General features: G+C 36.1%; 1 protein-coding gene across 1 annotated transcript in view; it reads left to right on the top strand.

Moving 5' to 3' along the window:
- MAN2A1 (mannosidase alpha class 2A member 1) overlaps positions 1 to 22164 on the top strand; it is a 175292-nt gene that overhangs the window by 130835 nt on the left and 22293 nt on the right. The window contains exons 16-18 of the mRNA XM_008056604.2: positions 1160 to 1274; positions 17703 to 17836; positions 21014 to 21155. Of these exons, the coding sequence (XP_008054795.1) occupies positions 1160 to 1274; positions 17703 to 17836; positions 21014 to 21155 (391 nt within the window). The remainder of the gene's footprint in view (positions 1 to 1159; positions 1275 to 17702; positions 17837 to 21013; positions 21156 to 22164) is intronic.

Below are 22164 nucleotides of genomic sequence, written 5' to 3'. Positions count from 1 at the left end.
TATATATTTACAAAGAGAAAATAAAAACATCAGGGAAAGAGGTAGCTTAGCATATCCGAAAAAGGGAGGAGCCCAGAACTCATCATGCCAGGTTCTCATCCCCCTCCCTCACTTTCTAGTGTGTGGTAATTAGGTATAAGAATTTTGGAAACTATTAAGCATTTTGTTAACTTCAAACACTTTTCTCTAGCCAAAGAGGTAAATTTGGAAGAAAATGACACAATTGAGAAAATCTTATGCAAGCCTAACTTTTTATGCTGTTTTTGAGTCAAGTTATTTACTACTTTTAAAACATAATTCTTCATAAATGCTTTAAATTTGTTCTCAAGTCCTATAAGTTAGATGCTTTATTACTATTTTTTCTTAAATTTAGATTCTAAATAATAAAAATTAAACCAGTGATTTCCAAGTAAATTTTTTCCGTTTGTAAATTTACATTATGTGCAGCTAGGTCTTGCAACTAAAAGGGCAGAATGTTTTATAGTTTAATAGGTGAAACTGTGATTAGACTGCATTTCTCAATCCTGCTTTCTGTGTGTTTAGATGACTCTCCATAGTCATTTTTGCCACCTGCCCTGAACCTTAGGTGGCCATTATTATAATAAATATTTGCCTGGGAAAATAGCACTGCTATAGACCCATTGCTGTTTGTAATAAATAACTACATGGGCAGTCTGGAAGGATATTAACTGGGTGTGGAGGCTCACACCTATATTCCTAGCACTTTAGGAGGCTGAGACAAGAGGTTTGCTTGAGTTCAGATAATATAGTGAGACCTCATCTCTATAAAAAATAAAAATTAGCCAGCATGGTGGCTTATGCCTATAGTCTCAACTAATCCAGAGACTGAGGTCAGAGTATTGCTATGATTGCGCCACTGCACTCCAGCCTGGATGACAAAGTGAGACTCTGTCCCTAAGAAAAAAAAAAGATGAAGGATCTTAATTAGAAATTTGTATAGCTGGCAGTTGAGCAGTTTTTTAAATAAAAATCTCATTTTCAGCTTTTATAATGTGTATATTCTGTTACTTTGTAAATGTGTAATTTATTTAAAATTACATCAGATGATACATACTTGCTATTTTGGAAACTATGATAAACATTTCTTAAAAGTTTAGAAATCAAAATATTTTTCTTAAAAATGTCATTTTCTCCTCAGCCTTATGTTTACACAACACTGCCCGTTGTCAGAGTGACACGTGGGAAGCTTTATTCAGAAGTGACTTGCTTTTTTGACCATGTTACCCATAGAGTTCGACTATACCACATACGGGGTAAGAAAACAGAAATGCAGTTATGAAACATATGCTATTTGTTCTTGAATTCTTGTTTTTGTTGTGTCATTTTGCACAAATTAGTGATTGGTTTTTGGAGATTTTTTCTAAACCTGACTTCATATTTGTAGTATGATTTAAAATATATTTCCCTTTGATAATAAAAAATGGTTAAACATTTCATTCCCTGCATATACATCTTCTTTTTTTCTGTATATCTTTTGTTTCCTATTACAATATTTGTCTTAGTCATGAGCTCATTAACTAGAAACTTACTTCTAAGACCTGAAAACAGTATGGTGTTTTGCTTGATTTTATAAAATAGAAATTACATTGTATATGGCTTTCAGTTTATGGACCACTGACTAGCAGTGACACACACACACGTGCATGCGCTCACACACACATGCTCAGCCTACCTCCTTCACTTAAATGTTTTGCAATAGCATAAATCCCTGGACTGTGACTTTGAAAGAAAATATGTTCTAAACTAGTTCTGTTTGTTTACAATTCTACTCAGTAGAATATAAAAGCAGGCAATTGCTATTGCTTTTAGAACAGTATTGAGCAGCATCTTTATAAACCCAAGTGATGGGATGTAGGCTTTCGAACACTCTCATACTTGCATAGTTAGGTTGATTGATTTTTGTGAGACCGAGGCAAGTGGATTGCCTAAGCCCGCAGGTTTGAGACCTGCCCAGGCAATTTGGTGAGACCTCATCTCTACAATAAATCAAAAATTAGCCAGTCGTAGTAGTGTGCACCCGTAGTTCCGGCTACTAGGAAGGCTGAGGTGGGAGAATTGCTGGAGCCCAGCAGGTCAAAGCTGGGAAGGCTGTGAGCATGCCACTGCACACCAGCCTGGGCGACAGAGTGAGACTCCAACTCAAAAAACAAAGCAAAACAAATGCCACTTAAATTTATCTTTGCTGTTAGCTAAGTTGAAAAAATTAGAAAGAATATTCTTTCCTTGAATCATTATACAAGTAGAAAATAAAGCATTTTACAAACTAATAATAAATGTATAGGCAGGTCACTGTTTCCTTTTTATGTATTTCTGGAAAGCAAGTGATACTGTATTCGGGGAGTTTCTTAGATAATTGAAGTTCAATTTTCTTTTGTTAGAATATCAGGTATGGACAAACTTTTTCATGTAGCTTCTTAGGTAACAATATTATATGCTTTTAGAATGATCCATGATTCATAGTTGAATCAAGAAGTAAAAGGTCTCTGGAAGGTGGGAAAAATAGTACTAGATACTAACTTTGTATCCTGAGTATGACTTGTACAGTTACCTGCTATCACTTTGCTACCTACAGAAAAGTGTATAGTTCTAAAATAATCTTTTTTAGAGTATTCCAAAACTTCTGGTAAGTCAGAAACTGTTTTTGACCATCTGTTTATACTTTTGCATAAGCCATTGTTTAGTACCCCCGAGAGCTCTAAAGTTACATTTTCAGCTATATAACATTATCACACAGAGGATATGCTCATCTATTTTTAATTTTGCTTAAAATGGTGTTATTTTTTAGTGAAAATTTCTTCCTGGAGTACAGCATGGTGCAGATCTGTGTCATCAAGTATGACTTACCATTGTTTTTCATCAAGATTGGTTGTCTCTCAGAGTAAATGCTACAGCAACTTGTCTTAAAATTCCAGCTTCTAAATTAAGTATGTTTACTTAATTGCTTTCACTTTTATTAATTATATCTGTCAGTGTCACTGCATCTTAAGAGTTTTCTTTGCATTATTTAGAGCCTCTAGTTCTCGAATCATGGTACAGTTTTTATGGAGTAGATGGCCCTCTTCTGCCGCTGTGGCTATAGCTTAGCTTGCCATTGTACCTCAGTGCTTGATTTGGGAATAGCTAGCTTCTGACTTGCCTCGGTACTTATTCCAACAAACCACTGTCAAAACTAAATACTTGTCTTTTTCCTTTCCCTGTCTCTTCCTGTCCCCTGCTGGGTAGTGAACTGTCCAGTGGCTAATAGCCCTTTGGCAGGAGCAGGGGCCACTGACTTTTGACTGACACCAGGCCTTCCCAAGTGGCACTCAGTGTGACCCATTTCTGACTGCTGACCTGACCTCTGCCTCTTTCCTCTGTTATATTTTTTTATTATAATTTCTCGTGTGTGTTAGGTTGGCAAGCTGAGTCCCTGTCATGGGCATTAAAAGAATTGCACAGAAGGTAGATAAGGAGAAAGGGAGTTTATTCAGAAAGTAGATTGGAGAGAGGGCGGATCCACTTCTCCAATAGTAGTGACGCTTAAGGAACCTTCCTGGAGAATGCTTGAGGCTGGGGGTTTTAAGGCTTTCCTTTAGGGAGCAGGTATGCATTCTTGAGTAAGATAACACAGGAGCTGTTGCCATGGTGATGGGGTGGCATTCTGTGTCTCATATTTTTGACAACCGAATAGATGGTGATGGTTAGTCACTGATAGTCAATCACATAGATCAGGAGGGCTGGGCCAGTAGCTGAAAGACAAGTTATTGGGAGATGTTAATCTTAGCGTCTTGTGACCAAGTAGAGTAAAGCCCACCTGTAGGCCAGAAATCTGGTTGTTCTTCTAGTTTATCATTATTTCTGTGTATGCAGAATTTCTGTGTATGCAACCTGGTCATGTACTTAGGTCAACTTGACCTAAGTACATGATCAGGTTTGCTCAAGATCAGTGACAGGAGAAACTCCATACTGGGCTCTGGCTTTTCAATATATTTCCTTTCTAGATTGTTTGTCTCCTCTTCCTTGATGTTCTGGTGCATGTTTTTTTAAAAAAAGGGACAGATAAATAAGTTAAGTATAAGAGAAATTTAATTTAGAGAGCTTCACTGGATGAGTTTCACTATAGTTGCCTAGGTTAAACCTAAAACCAGCATTTATAAATTTGAAGTGATATATACATCTTTTGTTCTCTCTCTAACTCAGAATATTTTTTTTTCCAACATAGAAGTAGTTAATAGGAGACAGTGATACCAGAATCTTCTGAAATGCTTTCTTCCAAACCATATACTTCCTGTATTTATTGTTAAGCCCCTCTCCATAAACCTCTTCCTAGGAAAAGATACACCCAGTTGTGGATATCAAGCCTTTTCTTACCTTTTCTAAGTATTCTTCATGTCCTACCTCCACCTGTCCTGTTCTTTCACACACCATTGCCTGAGGACTCAGATTGTTTGGATCATGGTTCATTGAGGATTTAATGAAATCACTAATCAAGGCCTGTAAGAGAGATGTGAAGTCTTCAGGGTGTTTGACTCTGTAGGTGTTTACACTACTTGAAAGAGTAATCAGTCTTCAGGGGTTTGGTTATTCAGTGCCAAGGCAGCTGTATGAAGAAATAGTTGAAAGCTTTATAACATTCTAAAATTTGACCTCCTGTTAACCAAGCACCTGGATGATTGATCAAAATGTGACTTTTCATTTTAGGTGCAAAGAAATGTTCACCTAACTTCCATGCATTTGAGGATTGGCTTTTGGTTAATATTTCTTAAAATAACAAAAATATTTATTCTTGAATTTGATGTTTTAAATTTATTTAGGGTATATGCTAATTTTGCCCCCTTTAAACTAACCAGATACAATTGTTTGAAGAAATATTAATGAATAAAACCTGTTTGCTACTAATACCAAATTTCAGATTCAGGAAGAAATGAGAGTTGGGAGAGAGAGACTATTAATATTTTATGATTGCATACTATAATTCTATTAGGTAACTAAATCAGTTAATTATGCAAAAGATTGCATTGTCTCTCAGTTGCAAGGGTTGAAGAAACAGAAAATGAATTAATATTACAGGTTGTCAGTCTTTATTGGGTGTCTATATTAAACCTTTCAAATTCAGTTTATTGAAACATTCTTTCAAAAAAACTAAAGTAATGCAAACCTGACAAAATGTCATTACATTCCTCAGTCTGTATTTTAACTACTCTTTGGCCCTTTTCTCCCCAGGTTAACTTTTGCCCAAACTAAGCTTCAAACAAAAACAAAACTAATAGCAGAAATCAAAAACACTTCCCAAATTATATAAACTATTTTGTCATTATTGATTTTGAAAAAAACTGAGTTAAGAGGCCTTAGTTTAGCCCAACTTTTGTTTTTGGGTTTGATGTTTAACTTTAGTTTCTCTATTTGCCTTCTCTCCAGATTCTGAAAATGATTAGAAGTACAGTTGAAAGGTTTTCTCTTTCTTAACATCATTTAAGCTATTAAAAGAACACTGTGTTTTTCTTTTCATTATCTTTCAGACATTGCATTCAAAAGTTTTCTAGAAATATTAGAGGAAATCTTGTGTTCACTACCTTTAAAAGTGCTACAAGATCAGAGCCATTCAGAGTTTTCTAATGAAATACAATTCTTTGCCTATGTCACTTTTAATAAAAAATCTATTTTATAGCACCCATAATTTAATGAATTGCCTTTCTGGGACTACTATGATTTCTAAAAGATTATTTAATTTGTAGAAAATAACACTTTTCTGGGGGAAAAAAGGTGGGGGAGGTGGCAATTGATTTTTCTTACAGTATAATCATTTTTCATTAAATTAAAGCTTTAGATATTACCAAATAGGATACTTTAGCTTATTTGTTAATCTTGAATTAGAAAGAAGATAGACTATGATACAAGCAGAAGCTCCTGTGTCCCCTCACATCTTAAATTACACCTTCACAAAAAGTACATACCTTGCAGTAACATAATGATCAGTAACTAACTTAACTGTGGCTTTATTTGTCTATAGAGCTGTAATTATTGGACTTCAGTGCCCTAGTTTTCTGACATCAGCAGCTACTTTGAAGAATTAGGTTGCTATGGGTTACCAGTGTATCATGTACATTTCACTGGCACAAGGGTTCAAGTCCTAGATCTATTATAGTATTTACTTCCAAGATTTTTTCCTCTTCCATAACTATGTACTCCTAGACAGGTGTTTGTGAGCCAATGAATGAGTATGTTTCTAAACCATGCTTTAACCCTTAGGAGAAATATCTTAATACAATACTTTTGCCCTATTTTCTACCATCATATTATAAAAGTACTATATAGTAATGGGTCTTGCTAAAAGAAAGCAAGTAGCCTAGAGGTAAAATGTAATGAACTGCCATCAAAAAGTATGGAAGGAAAGACTTGCCTTTGACTGAAATGACTAAATAATTTTCTTGCATGGGCATATTTAGCAATAAAGGAGAGTTGCTTAGTTTTTCTCTGAGCAATTTTGGGTTTATAAACCTCAATGGATTTATAACCTGACCCTTGACTTTTAGAGAATCATAATGAGCTTCATCTACTGAAACATACAAGGAGGCTTCAAAAAACTTGTGGAAAAATGGAATTAAAGGATAAAAATATAAACTTCATTTCTCAGCATAAATTTCATCAACTTCGAGACACTTTTGTAAGTGATTATACCAGTCAATCTCTAAAGAACTGAAGGTCCTGGGAATTTAACTGTTACTCCAGTCTTTTTTATATTATTAACTAAAGATAAATGGGTGTACTTTAAAAACTTTTTTAAGGTTAGTAAACAATAAGAAGTCAGAAGGAGCCAAATCAGGAATGTAAGGCAAATACCGAAAGGTTATTCATTAAAATTCTCACAAAATTGCCCTTGTTTGATTAGAGGAATGAGCAGGAGCATAGTCATGGTGGAGAAGGAATCGCTGATGAAACTTTTTCATGTGTTTTTCCACTAAAACTTTGGCCAACTTTCTCAAAACATTCTCACAATAAGCAGATTTTATTGTTCTTTGGTCCTCGAAAAAGTCAACAAAATGCCCTGAGCATTCCCAACACTGTTGCCATGACCTCTGTTTTGTGTTTTTTTTGTTGTTGTTTTTTTGAGTTGGAGTCCCACTCCGTCGCCCAGACTGGAGTGCGGTGGCAGGTCCCGGCCACCACAGCCTCGACCTGCTGGTCTCTGGTGATCCTTCCACCTCAGCCTTTCAAGTAGCTGGAACTACAGGCGCGCACTACCATGCCTGGCTGATTTTTTAATTTATTATAGAGATGAGGTCTCTCCAAGTTGCCCAGGCGGATCTCGAACCCGCGAGCTCAGGCAATCCATTTTTTGAGTTGGAGTGTCACTCTGTCACCCAGACTGGAGTGCAGTGGCCACTCCCGGCCACCGCAGCCTCGACCTGCTGGGCTCCGGCGATCCTTCTGCCTCAGCCTTCCAAGTAGCTGGAACTACAGGCGCGCACTACCATGCCCGCTAATTTTTGATTTATTGTAGAGATGAGGTCTCACCAAGTTGCCCAGGCGAGTCTCGATCCCACGGGCTCAGACAATCCACTCACCTCAGCCTCCCAAAGCACGGGACTACAGTCTGAGCCACCAAGCTCGGCCATCTTATGCCTTCTTAGAGCGAGTTATCCATATGCACACTGCTTATTTCTTTGGGGCACTGTCCCATAAACTTTTCATAAAGTATCAGTGATGATTCACCATTCTTCCACCCAAGCTTCATCATATATTTGATGTTTGTTCTTGATTTATTTCTAACAGAATTTATGTTGCTCTGATCGGGACTTTTTTCCATACTGAAGTCTTATCCTTCAAACTAGATTCTCTTCAGACATGTTATAATAAGTTAGTATGAATTTATTTTGGTGTAAAAATTTTTGAAATCCACGCATAGTTTTTTCATAATATGCATTTTCCGTGAACTTTTTGAGGAGACCCTCATATAAGTGAAATCACATTGGAATTTAGAGCTCCAAATCCTTAGTTTTCCCTCTAAGCAAACTAGAGGACCTTAGGTTTGTCCTTTATGGACTCAGTTTCTTAATCTGTAAAAAGGCTAGAGATTCAATTACAGAGTATTCATAAGACTTAGTTTCATATAAAGTCTCTATTTCTTGACTTTGTGCTTCTAAACTCATCTTCTACACTTGGTCTTAGCCCAAAGGCCAAAAAGTTATTAAGTTGATTGCCTAAGGACGCTTGAATCTGGGGCTTCCATCCCTGGAGTTCGCCTCACTTGTAAATAAGGTCTCAGAGCTTCACTGGAGTTGTTTTTATTTCCTTAAAAAGATTCATGAGGATATTAAAATGGTTTGCAATCAATCTCTCATTTTTTCTGGAGCCATATTCCATATTTAGTTTGATTTAAAAGTAAAAAGCATTAAGTAAGTTATAGCTAGGCAGACTTAGGTAATTAAAACATTTTTGGGATATCGTAATATGCAATTGACTGCTAAGGATTTTTTTTTCCTGTTAATTGGAACTTTTAAAAATTGAAATAAGTAGCTATGCGTCGAAGCTGATTATTCCCGACAGGCATGAAAGAGAAGGTTATTTTAAGGGACTGTAAATGCATTCTGGTTACACAGTTTCAGAACTCAGAGGTTATCTTGGGGGCTGTTTGAAAGCAGCTGCTGTGTTGAAGGCATAACTCCTTAGCAGGGAGACATCATCCTCTGCAAAGGTGTGTTGTACTGAACTCAAATAAAGGGCACAGGATGGGCAACAAGGGAAATGTAATGGTTAAGAGTTGAAACTCCAGAGCCAGCCCTCCTGCGTTTCATTCCCAGCCCCCATCCCAGTTCTGCCGTATACCAGCTGTTTGACCTTGCATAGTATGCTCCCTCTCTGGCCTGGGTTTCATCATCCTGAAATGGTGACAGTAATTGAGTAAACCTCACAGGGGTATTGGGAGGATTAACTGAGTGAATATACATGCAACCTGGCGCATATTAAGTGTTATATCTACTTAAGAGAATGAGAGGGTCAGATGAATTAGACAGTAAGTGTTATAAGACAAAGACTAATTATTGAGGGTTGGAGGAGTAGGGGAAGATTTGTTGAATGCTAGGTTCTGGAGAAATGTCACTTGAATAGACACAAAGGAGGAAAAGAATATCACAATGTGAAGCAGGATTGGTTAGATCAAACTCCCTGATTTCTGTAAGAATTTGAAGAATGCTTTGTCCCTTATATGTTTTTAAGTTGGCATCTAGTTTTTCTTTGTACTTTTAAGTAATCGCAGTGTTATTTGGGGCATATTGTAAATAGTGACATTTAAAACTAAACATATCCAGTGGGTAGCAATTTGATACCTAATCATGCATTTTTAAAAAGCCTACACTGGCTCTTTTTTTTTTTTTTTTTTAAGGAGTCAGAAATTTTACATCATTGTTTTCTCCTTGCATTCATAATTTCATTTTACTTCCTTCACTGAATTTTATCTTAATGTAATATTTTTATGGTTGAGAGTCTTGTTATTGGTCTTTCATTTCTTCTTTAAAACAAAAATTATGTGTCTGTGTGTATTTGAATATTTAATTAAAGTTTTCAAAAACCAGTCATCCTAAGACTAAGTATGTTTAAATTTTTTTCTGGATTGAGTTGGAAAAATTATTAATAGTATGTGGTTGGTCAAAAATATAAATATATTACTATTTTGATAATTTTATAAATTTTAATGGAAACATTTCTCTCAATGGAGTGTACTATTTTTTAAAATTCCTGATAGGTAATGTATCCACTGGCGAGTATTTTAGATTGCTGGAATGAGATTTATTTCAGCATTGATTTTATTCTTAATTAACATTTTATCATACCCATGCAAAGGAAAGTTGTTCACATAAATAAGTAGCTGGTAAGAGAGGAGTTGCATTATAGTAATATCATTCAATACTTTGAACTTCTGAGTTGAACGCTCCATAAGACACAGAGTGATCTATCATCAAACGTTAATTTTTATCAATTATTTTTAACGATCTACTGCCTGACAACCCCGTTAGGTATGCCTTCAATTTTGTTGAAAGCAAGCAGTTGAAAACCATGTCTTGTCAAAAATATGTGTTACTTAGTCATGAAAATCTAGTTAGACATCAGTATTTCACATTGTGTTCAGCAACCACTAGAATTAAGGTGAGTGAGATGCTGCCTTTTGTTTTTGTTTGGTAAGTTGAGAGAAGAAATAGTGAAAGACTGGTGGTAAAGGAAGAAATAGACCTGCCAAAGCAGGCAGATCAGTATGGGGAATAATATCTGGAATCTGAGCTTCCTGCCTAAAGACACCTTAGAAAGGAACATGTTTGGGAGACTAGGAAGTAGGTGAGCTCAGAGTAACTCTAGCTGCCCAGGGTGTGCAGACATACTGTTATGATTATTCAGCACTTTTATCTCCCCTCTCCAAGACCAGCCCAAGCCTGGATTATGGGAAGGTACCAAGAAAACTCCAGTGTTGTGAGCTATTTTATTTACATCTTGAGGAGTGCTTTAGTTAGACCTTATTTATTTTTATTATCTATTTTGAGATAAAAACTATTTGATGTAGGTGTTATGTTCCCTTTAAGATAGAACTTCCAAAAAAAAAAGCCTGTTGTTTCATTAAATCAATGTTTATTTAAAATATATATATAAGAAAGCTTTCCAGTTTTGTTGTGTATTTTTTAGTCATTAGGCTTTCTTCAAGAATATCATACTTGATTGGTATAATTTTTTACCCAAAATTTGCAATTCATATGATCAAATGCTATGTCTTTCCTGTTATATATTTACTTTTTCAACATTGTTGTAAGAATTACTGAAATGAAAAGGATAAAATATGTACACTAGTGCTTAACTTATAAGTGATCAATAAGTAATAGTAGCTATTTATCTAGTAGGGTTTTACAAATAGAATAAATGGTATATCATCATTTTTTAAAATTTGAGACTTGGAATGAAATTTACTGAAATTTATATTCATGAAAGCAGATGTTAAAATTTTCACTTGTGAAGAAATAATCAATATGAACATTTACAGACCCAGAAATCAGCAGTGCCTCACAGGATAAATTAGATCTTATAATGGATGATGAGTTGAGTAAGTCAACATGGAGAAAAAGGTCATCCCAGTTGTGGGAATTATTACCATTTTTGTTTTAGTACTTTTAGATACTAGTACAGTTTTTTAAAAACATAGTCATGATAACATTTACTTTCTAGAAACAACATTTTCATGTTGATTTATTCAGTTTATCATTGTGAGAATTTTCATTTATATGTATGTGTTGAATTAAGCAGAGTGCATTAACCGTAAGTGTGAACTCCAAGTTGAATAGAGTTCACAAAAACAGCGTCACAAAAGTAAATATATAATAGCAAAGGTATTTACATATTTTGATGATTAAAATACAAAGCAGTATATTCCCACAATTGGAGAGGGAAATATTCAAACTCAGAAGCCCTGGTGTTTTATGACAGCTATTATTTTCTTGTCTCTGCTGTGAAGTGATAGCTGTTTTATCCTCTCTGCTCAGACACAGATGGGCAGAAGAGGGATGAGAGCAACAATTAGCAAGGTTCCATTTTTCCCAATAGCCGGCATTTTCAGGACACTCACTAAAGACTTTGCTTTGAATCTTAGATGGACTTTTTGAGGATTTATTTTATATGATTTGATAGCCATATGTTAAATTTCAGTTAAACTTTTGTTTGCAGACTTCAAATAGCTCTCTTAGGCTCTCACCATCTCTTTTCATTCTAGATGAGTATGGGCCAATTATTATATCACATCTTGATCTAAGACTTGTCCTAATCACACAATAAGTACTACTGATAAGATTCTGGATTCTTGTTGGGGTGTAAGTGAGGCTCTCTTCTTCTTTCTCCCAAACTGTTTGAGTGTGGTGAGAGTAGTATATGATTTATCAGAGCATAATCTTTGTAAAATATACTTTGCATTTCAAAATGACTAGAATAAGATGCTCTGGAAGGGCTGAGCTAACTGTGAAATTCTGCAGAGTTGAATTAGGCAGTTCCAGACAGATTTACAAAGATCTGACCAGGAAGAGTAGACAGAGGAAATGATGCCTAGAATGCTTCAGAGACCATCATCAGTTGCTGCTCAGAGCTATGACCCCAGACTTTCCATGTGCATGCCTTAGAGACTCCAGGCTTTCCATGTGCTTTCCTTAGAGTCTTGACATCCCTCCTGGTTGTTTCCTCTACCTCATCTTTCAGGCCTGGGCATGTGTCAGGGATATCCTCCAGTTTTTCTCTTCCCACACCAAGGAATACCCTTCTTGATTTCCTTAGACTGGTGCTAAGCAAAAGAGTCAAAAGGATGGCCACTCTTTCTTTTCTGCCCCCTCTCTCTCCTGATCCACCCATGGGGAGAAGGCTCTGAGAAGGCCAGCAGCATTTTGAGAGTGACTCGAAGACCCCATAAGCCTGAGGCCGCTATATACTCTTGAAGCCATGACATGGCCCAGCCTCTTGATGGTGACCTACTTGGTTTTATTTCCTCTTGCTATCTTTGAAAATATTATAAAAATGCTTAAACTTATTTTTATAAATACAGGTACAAATAATATCTATGTATATTCTTTGACAAAAATTCCACACATTGCAGATATAAAATAAAGTCCTCTGGAATCTATCTGTCCCTATCCACTCCTCAGGAGAGTTAACAGGTACATGCATGCACATGCTCACATATTTTTATACCTGTAGAAATGCAGAGTTTTTGTGTTTGTGTCTGTTTTCAGCACAAAGGCTGTTATATCCACCAATGTTACATTTAACTTTTTTCATCTTCTTCTCTGGACATGACAGACAGCTACCTCATTCTTTTCATTTGCTATACATCATTTCATAGCATGGGTGTATATGATTTTATTTATTGATTTCCCTCTTGATGGTCATCTGATATGGTCCCCCCCCCCTTTTTTTATGTTCCTGGCACCAGTAAGCAGTACACATGCTGGCATGTGCTTCCTGTGCTCACAAATTTTCACAACTCAGCTTGGTACAGTAAGGAAGAATTGCTATGCACTAGTGTATGTGTCTTTAATATGCATTACTTTCTTGGCTTCTAAAGTGAGGGTACCATTTTAAAAGGATGGTCTGGGTTGTTTTAAAGAGAGTTTGGGGGGGGGGTCTGGTAAGTCTTGTTCCTTATTTCAATCAATTAAATTAAAAAGGAGCATACCAGATCCCAGTTCAGTGTCCTCTCCCTTAAAAAAAAAAATCTGGAGGTCTCCTCTCTACTCAGGGTTACTACAAGGCTTCATGCAATCCTTGGTCCCAGAGTAACTTCACTTTTTCCAGTAGTTGGTCTGCCAGTGAGGCATGATGGTTGAGACATTTAGTCTTGGTTGTGTCCATCTTGTGACCTTGGGCAAGTTAGTTCATCTTCAGTTCAGGGTCAGGATGAACCGAGTTGTTATATGTAAAGTGTGTTCTAAGCATATGGTACTACCGTAACTATTAGCTATATCGATAACGATTGGTTGCTGTTGTTGCCATGTAGTTGCCACCCTTCACTCAGCAGTTATTGATAGTACCCATTCTACATGCTGGGAACAGAAAGATAAATAATACATGGTTTCTACCCTGAGGAACTTGCATTCAAACATGCATGTGTTTCCCTGAAATGAAAGTCCTTATTCTCTCAACTTTCCCTCATCTTTATTTGTCTCCCAGTTTGCTTTCCTCCCATGTCAGCTAAACTCTACATGATGGACAGCCTTTACCATCTTAACTGTGATTCAGCACTTACCATATGCCTAAAATGTTTTGAAGAACTGGAATGCAAAGATGGTGTGGAAGATAGTCTGTGTCTGAGATGCTGGCAAGCACTAGTAAGAAAAAAAAAACACTCCCCCAGCTCCACGGGTGAGGCTGGAATCTACAGCATATTCAACCTTCTAAATGACTCTCTTTGCCTTTTTATTACCACTTTTCACCTGCGGCCTAGCTCAGTTCTAACTTGCCTTGCTTATTAATAAGGATAAACAATCTCCATTCTTCCTTCTCCACGGAGACAAGTGTTAGCAGCAAGAGAACTCTTATTTCCCTTTGTTGAAACCTGTGAATAGCATCAACCCTCTCTCTCCCCAGTGATTAATCTTGTAAAGTATTGAAGAAAAACCAGAGGGACTTAGAAACCTTGGCCATCCATGCCCAGGTAGACCCACTTCGGTAAAAAGTAACACTTTTGCTGCACATACTGCACAAATCCAGCAGACTGTAAAGTATCACTGGTTTATATCCTTGCTTCCCAGGAAGTTCTCCCTTTTATTCCATGAACTTCTTTGAGAAGGGCACAACTTAGGGAATTCTTGCTACAGAACAGTTGCCAATCCTCTCTCTCTCTCTCTCTCTCTCTCTCTCACACACACACATATGCTGTTCTTTAAAAAATAATAAATTCTCATTGAGAATTCAGGATATCACCTGATTTTATTTGGTTTTTTTCATAATAAGCATATTAAGTTTGATCTTATTTTAAAAGTCTATCCTGGCACAGAATTTAAATTAATGTCTTACAGCCTACGCCACACCTTCATGCAGTATACTTATGTAACAAATACATGTACTCCATGATTCGAAAATGAATAAGTAAATAAAAATAATAAATATATGTCTGGCTGAATTGTGAATGGACATAGAGACTCCCTTTAAAAAACTTTAAGTATGTGTTGCAGTGACAGGATCTGACTCTAATACTGAGCTCAAGAAAGATGGTTTTCTCAGCAGAAATAACTTATTATTGCTAAAGGTAACACAAAAGTATGTTTTCCTTGAAGCATGTTCTTTGTAAATGTTTTTTGGAGACATGAATTGAAATAATGATGTCCTCTTTTATTAAGACGTTATTTCATTTTATGTATTCGGTTGATCCTTGAGAGAATGTCTAATCTAGAGAGAAGAAAACACAAAACAATATTAAAAACTCTACAAATCAGAGGTTACTTCAATCATCTGCTATGCTTTCTAGTGCTACATGAGCACTGTCATCCTGGGTTTTACATTTTGTGACTTGGTTGGTTTGTTGATGCTTGTTTACTATTAGAATTCCACATATGTTTCATTTGGCTTTACAAAAAATCTGATTCATGTAAGCATATTAAATGAAAGTTTGCTTTTCGAATAATATATTTTCTAGTTAAAGAAGATACTACTATTTGTTTGATTTTTTTTTTTCTTAAACTTCCCAGGAGTGGTAGAGATGTTTGGGTCATCTGTCTTTGCACATCCTTCTAGTAACTCTCATAAGGAAATGTATGTGTTTATGTAACTGGCAAAGGTTAATGGTTCAGACCATGGCTATTTTAAAAAAAGACATCAGCTAGGCATGGTGGTGCATACCTATACCAGCTATTCAGGAGGCTAAGGCAAGCGATCACTTAAACCCATGAGTTTGAGAGGCTGCAGTGAGCTTTGATTGCACCACTGCACTTCAGCCCCCACAACAGAGACAGACCCTGTCTCTCTCTCTAAAAAAAAAAAAAGGAGATTGTACTCCTAATAGTTTTTTATGAAAACCAAAAACAACTCCAGTTGAGTTTGTTGAGTTGAAAGAGCGGTATATACCAGAAAGAAGTTCTGTGAGCATTCTGGAAATTCTGTTACTAGAGGCTTTAACCCGTTTAGTATTATTCATCACTATATTGTTATTTATATTTTACAGTCTCCTTTGTGCCTTTCACATAAGCCTATGGTGCCTACAGTAACAGCATTTGCATTCTTTTCTACAAACACCACAGGTTTAAACTTCCTTTCTTTAACTGTTCGTCCTCACCTTCTAAGCTCTGGGGATTTTTTTGGCTACCAGGAAAAAAAGTCTTCCTTACTCCCCTTTTCACCCTCACTTTTCTTTACATAGCCCTTTGTATTTTAAAGAGTATGCTAATTATCAGCACAGAGTGAAAGATTGACATAAGGAGTAGGGAGAAATAGATAATGAAAGTAAAACTATGAGTAAGTTTCCAGAGTTCTTGGAACCTCAGAAATCTTCGGAGTTATGAAGTAGAACAGAACCAGTCTTTCTTCTTATGATCACTCTTCTAAGTGATTTTTTTTCTTAGAAGATCCTGTAATATCTCACATATATATTCAGTCTTTACTGAGTGTTGGATTTCTTCCCAACTCCTCTTTCCATCTCTGAAATTGACCCAAGACCTCACTGAGGACCTGAAAATACAGTTAGGGTAGAATAGCAGAAACCAATAAGTGCTTTAAGCTTATATGAAAAAAATGGTGATATATCAGGGACGTTTTCAAGCTGTCCTCTGCTTTATATAGCAAAGGGGAAAAATGGATCACTTCAAGGGATCCTAAGAGAGTCCAAACTCACTAAAATTGATTTAACTTCTGGAGAGCTCTCCAGAATATAGTCCACAAATGCTCATATGTTGATATCAGTTGCAGCTGTAAATCATCTCATTGGATCGCCTGTCTCTTTTTCTAGAAATACAGAGGGTGCCAAAAAAAGTGTATACATTTTAAGAAAGGAAAAAACTGTATTAAAATTGTAATAGTCAATATATATTGATAACAAAAGATGAATACAAGTCATGTTTGACTTCTGCAATCACAAGAGGTGCTCAAGTGGTTACTATCAATATCCAGATACTTCTGAATATGGCAAATATTGCAGGACTTGTTACTGTGAGAGGCTTCCCAGATCTTCCCTTGTGCACATCACACACAGGACCATGCATCTCAAACTTATCACAAATACATGCAGTTGTTAAACATATTGGAGGTTCTGTTGCATACTCACACCTCCATTGTCATTGTACTTCTACGACATTCTCAAATTTCAAATACCACTTCAAAATGGGTTTGGGTTCCTCAAACAATAACCATACCTCTGCCATTTTCTTTGACTGTCCTGTCTCATGACGCTAACATTCATTTTACTGCTGTCATCTTTTGAACAAACATCATACTATATACATTGTTACCATAATTCAGTTCAACTTAGAAAAGTACCAACCTGAGCAACATGGCAAGACCTCGTCTCTACAATAAATCAAAAAATCAGTCAGGCATGGTGGCTCATGCCTGTGGTTCCAGCTACTTGGAAGGCTGAAGCTGAAGAATCACCTGAGCCCAGCAGGTCAAGGCTGTGGTGGCCATGAGCGTGCCACTTCACTCCAGACTGGGCAACAGAGTGAGACTCTAAATCCAAAAAAAAAAGATAACATCTCTTAAAATATGGTTGGTTTTTTTTTTGGCACCCCAGGTAGATTGTGAGCAATAATACCTAGCCTCTTGAACCAACAGAATGTAAAGTTTACTGACTCCTTGTTTCTGATGTATGAAGAAAAAGTGAAAGAAATGGGCCAGAATGACTCTGTGGGGGATAGGGCTGCAGATGAGAGGTGGACTGGCCTATGGTGGGTTTGACTTTTTCTCATTTCATGTTCTCTTTCCCCTTTAGAACTCATTGGAGAATCATCTACATGTTATATATCATATGTATTTATCTTATCTCAACTTCTTCATTCTTTTGTTGAATTGTAGGTGCTTCTGAATAAATGCTGTCTACCATCTGATATTTTTAGAAAGGAAAAGTTGTGATGTAATTTAGTATATGAGAGATGGTAAGATAGGAAGTAGAAAACAGAAGAGTATGTAACTTTGGAAGAAGTAAGAAAGTTGGGGCAATTAATTTCTTTCTATTAATCTGTATATTCTTTTCAATTTAGGGATAGAAGGACAGTCTGTGGAAGTTTCCAATATTGTGGACATACGAAAAGTATATAATCGTGAGATTGCGATGAGAATTTCTTCTGACATAAAAAGCCAAAATAGATTTTATACTGACCTAAATGGATACCAGGTAATTTTACTTGAAAATGTCTAAGTAATGGTTATATTAGTTTGTAATTTCTATATCTGATAATGGGCCATTTTATTTTGGATCCTTTGGGGAAAAAAATACCTAAAGTTGCAAATTATTTCTAAAATAAAACTGAATTTTAACAGACAATTGTAGGTTCTATATTTAATCAGATACCCAAAGTTAGAACAAATATTTGAGAGACTATTTTTTGGAACATCTATTTGTAAGGATTTATTTGTCCAAAGGGAGCTCTGGTGACCATTTTGCATATTTAGTACCTTCAAGCTAAAATATATATGAACTTATCTACCAGAAAAGAAGCATAATGAGGGACTGAGGTTTATATTTTTTATTTTCCTCGTAAGGAATTGGTCTACACATAGTTTATTCCTTATATATTTTTACATGATAATGAGCTCTTTTAAATTCCAGGAAAACTATTCCCCCCTCTTTATTGACCTGCGTGTGTGTGTGTGTGTGCATGCACACATGTACATTTAGGTACACACATAGGTATACATATACATATTCATTTAGAAATGTGGGCAAGTGTGTGTTTGATGAAAATTTTTGTGAAGTAGTTTTAAATAATAAAAAATGTTATTCATAGATTTGTTTTCCAGATTGTCAGTTCCCCAATTTCTTTTTTTCTTTGAGTTGGAGTCTCACTGTGTCACCCAGACTGGAGTGCAGTGGCCGCTCCCAGCCACTGCAGCCTTGACCTGCTGGGCTCTGCGATTCTTCCGCCTCAGCCTTCCAAGTAGCCGGAATTACAGGCGCGCGCTACCACGCCTGGCTGATTTTTTGAATTATTGTAGAGATGAGGTCTTGCTGCCCAGGCGGGTCTCAAACCCGCGGGCTCAGGCAATCCCCTCACCTCAGCCTCCCAAAGGTGCGGGATTACAGGCTGAGCCACCGATCCCGGCTAGTTCCCCAATTTCATAGAGCTCTTTTGATTGCTACCTGAATCTCTGTATTCTGAGTATATGTGTTTGACTCCATATCCTTGAAATAATACTGTTTAAAAACATGAGCATGTTTTTGAAACATTAGCATTTTAGAAACTTCTGGCTATGAGTAGGTGTAGTTTCACAATAATTACTTGTCTAATTTTCAACTGGGGGTGAGTGGAAAAGATTGTGATAATGTTTTCTTCTATGACTTCCTGCAGAAGATAAATTTAAACCTTTTCCAAAGCATAAAAATTGCAGCATATATTCTGAATTAGCATATTAATTTTACTGTAGCCGTTTGGTTTTCAAATGAAATCTCAACTTTATGATGATTCATTTTTCTTGTATACAAAAGAAAGTGTTTTCTTAAAATCTTACAGAAGAAATTATTTGTATGTGTGGGTGTATACATGAATGAGAGAACTTAGTAAAACTGAATAACTAAAAATGTAAATTTTCTTTCTGAGGATTGAACATTAGAATAAAATAGGAAAATAATATTTTAAAGTCTGTGATCGAAATATTTCTGCTTTTATTTTCTTTTTTTACTTTAAAGATGTAGGGTACACATCAGGATTGGATACATAAGTAGTTTACATATAGGTGAAGTTTGGGCCTCCCATTGTACCTTGCTTTGACTGGATTGGGATCATGCACCCTTATTGTTGTGTGCCCCACCCCCCAGCCATTTTTTAAGCTTGGAAATAGTAGTACTTGGACAAAACTAGAAATCTAGCCCCAAATGTGGAGCGTGGGGGTAGCAATATAACAGCTGTGGCAGTTTTAAGCTTTTTGAAATAAGTTTATGTATAAAAATTAATTGGGTGAGAAGATCATGACTAGTAAAGAGAAATAGATAATTCCTTAAAGTTAACTTTTCTTTTCTTTCTTTTTTTAACATCTTACAGTTGTTTCTTCATCAATTTATTAATTTCCTAGGACTGCCATACCAGTTGCACAAACTGAATGGCTTAAAACAACAAAAATTTATTCTTTCACAGTTTTGCAGGCCAGACATTTAAACTCAAGGTGCCAGCAGGGCCATCGTCCCTCCAGAGACTGTAGGGAAATCTCCTTCTTGCCTTTTCCCAGCTTCTAGTGGTTGCCGATAGTCCTTGGCATTCCTTGATTTGTAGATGCATCACTCCAATCTCTACGTCTTCTCTTTGTGTCTCTGTATGTGTCTCTGTATATCCAAATTTCCCTCTTCTTATAAAGGCACCGATCACTGGGTTAGGGCCCACTCTAATCAGTAGTTCCTCATCTATTTCTGCCAAGACTCTATTTCAAAGTAAGATCACATTAATAGGTTATAAGTAGATAGGAATTTTCAACCCTGTACAATCAGTAAGTTGAGGGACATAATGCAGGTTTGTTGGGAAGATTAAAGATAAGATTTGTGAAATATTAATTCAGTACAAGTTAACTATTATGTTAACTTGGTACCTCTCCTTTTCTTGAGTTTCATGTTAAACTCATATTAAGTGTATGTTTAAATGAAATGGCTTTTTTATGTGGTGTGATTAAGATTCGCTGATAACAGAGTCCTGAGCTTAGAGTCAGTCACTGTGAGACCCAGACTGGCTTTGGGGTGACTGACAATCTCTTTCAAAAAATAGTTATGTTTCATGCAGTCAGGTACTAGATTATGAAAAATTGGAATTTAGAGCTATCTACATTGAAACTATTCAAGAAGAGTAGCATTGAATGGTTTTTAAATATAAATATGTACTTGATTATAATGTATTATCTTGGATTTGATGGTGAGATCTGTGGTATTTATTAAAACCTATTCAAGAATAATAAGAGATATTTCTTGAAAGAGGATAGAGAGCTATTATGCTTAGCATTCATTACAAAAGCAGTATGTTAGATTTAGATGAGAAATGAATACTTAATACCTTTATAATTTGTTTTATGCAAATATTGGAGAGCTTGAAAACTTTTGTTAAGCATTTTTATTCTGATGAATTTAAATGGGAATGCCTGTTTTTAAAATCTGGACAGGTTCTACCTTTTCCACCTAAAAATTGTTTTCTAAGATCTTATGGTTTTTCTTCATATTGTTTTAAATGGTGTTTTAATTTTTAGATTATTTGTTCCCCAAGAGGAAGCTGTATCTTTTTCTCTTTAGGAAAAAAGTCATCTATGTTCAATACAAGTTTTTTAAAGTACATATGTAAATAGCACTTTTTGTAAAGAGAACTGTTTGGTTTTATAGATTCAACCTAGAATGACAATGAGCAAATTGCCTCTTCAAGCAAATGTGTATCCGATGACCACAATGGCATATGTCCAGGATGCTGAGCATCGTTTGACACTGCTCTCTGCTCAGTCTTTAGGGGTATCAAGTTTGAACAGTGGTATGTGTTGTTTGGGGTTTTTTTTTTTTTTGGCTCTGAAAGGATTCAGTTCCAAGTATATAATTTTTATGTTGGTCAAATGTATTATAATCTGCAGTTAAAACCCCTCGGTGTTCTTTCCCGATTTTTGTATCTCAGCAACCAAATAATTAAGTTTGTGTTTTATGAGAACAGCATAAAATGATGAATCACCTCAGTCTTCAGATGAAGAACAGGAGACCTAAAACTCCATTTCATGATTGCTTTTTAAAGATAATTTGCTTCTCCTTATAGCTTGTTGTTTGCCGGGGTCACCATCATCATTGTTATCTGATGGCTGTGGACACTCAGACTTCAAAAATTTAGATAGGTTCCCTGAGTTTGCAAAGGTGGGAAGTCATAACTCAAGCTTAAGTCCTTCTCTGAATCATGGTCTTTCCTTCCTACTACCACCTGAAAGAAGAAAGGGAGTAGAAATGATAAGAGTTATGAGGATAAAAAGGTAGGGCTTTTAATGATTCCAAAAGAGAGAAAGTGATGCAGAGAAAGTGAGAGAAAATAGAAGATACTGTTTAGTTTCTGTAAAACTTGCTATTGAGAGACTTTGATCCCTTATAATACATATTTTAAATTGGTTATCATTTATGTTATCACTGCTCTTCTTTCTTACATACTAACAGTTGCTAAAAGTAAATGTCTGAAGGAGCTGAGCAGACAATAAATGAGTACAGATGCCTGGTGTGTCCTTTGACACAAACCCACTTTTTATATTAGACATATACATACATTCTGTTCTTCCACACACAGACACACAAATTGTTACTTCTCATTTTCTTTGTAACTTTCATTAGATAAACTCATGTGAATTCATGCTATAAAGACAGGCATTCAGTTATGAAAATAGTGACTCCACATCAGGGTTCCAATAGAGAGAGGCAAGGCCTTGAGCCAACTTGAGAGCATGTTCCCCACATAAAGTGGGGCAGCTGCTACTTAGTGCCCTTTAATTGTTACCACGGGGTTGGAGGCC

This window comes from Carlito syrichta, unplaced genomic scaffold (genome assembly GCF_000164805.1).
Source record: "Carlito syrichta isolate Samal-C Ts95f unplaced genomic scaffold, Tarsius_syrichta-2.0.1 Scaffold302410, whole genome shotgun sequence".
Taxonomy (NCBI): Eukaryota; Metazoa; Chordata; class Mammalia; order Primates; family Tarsiidae; genus Carlito; species Carlito syrichta.
This window is presented reverse-complemented; position numbering and strand designations above follow the sequence as displayed.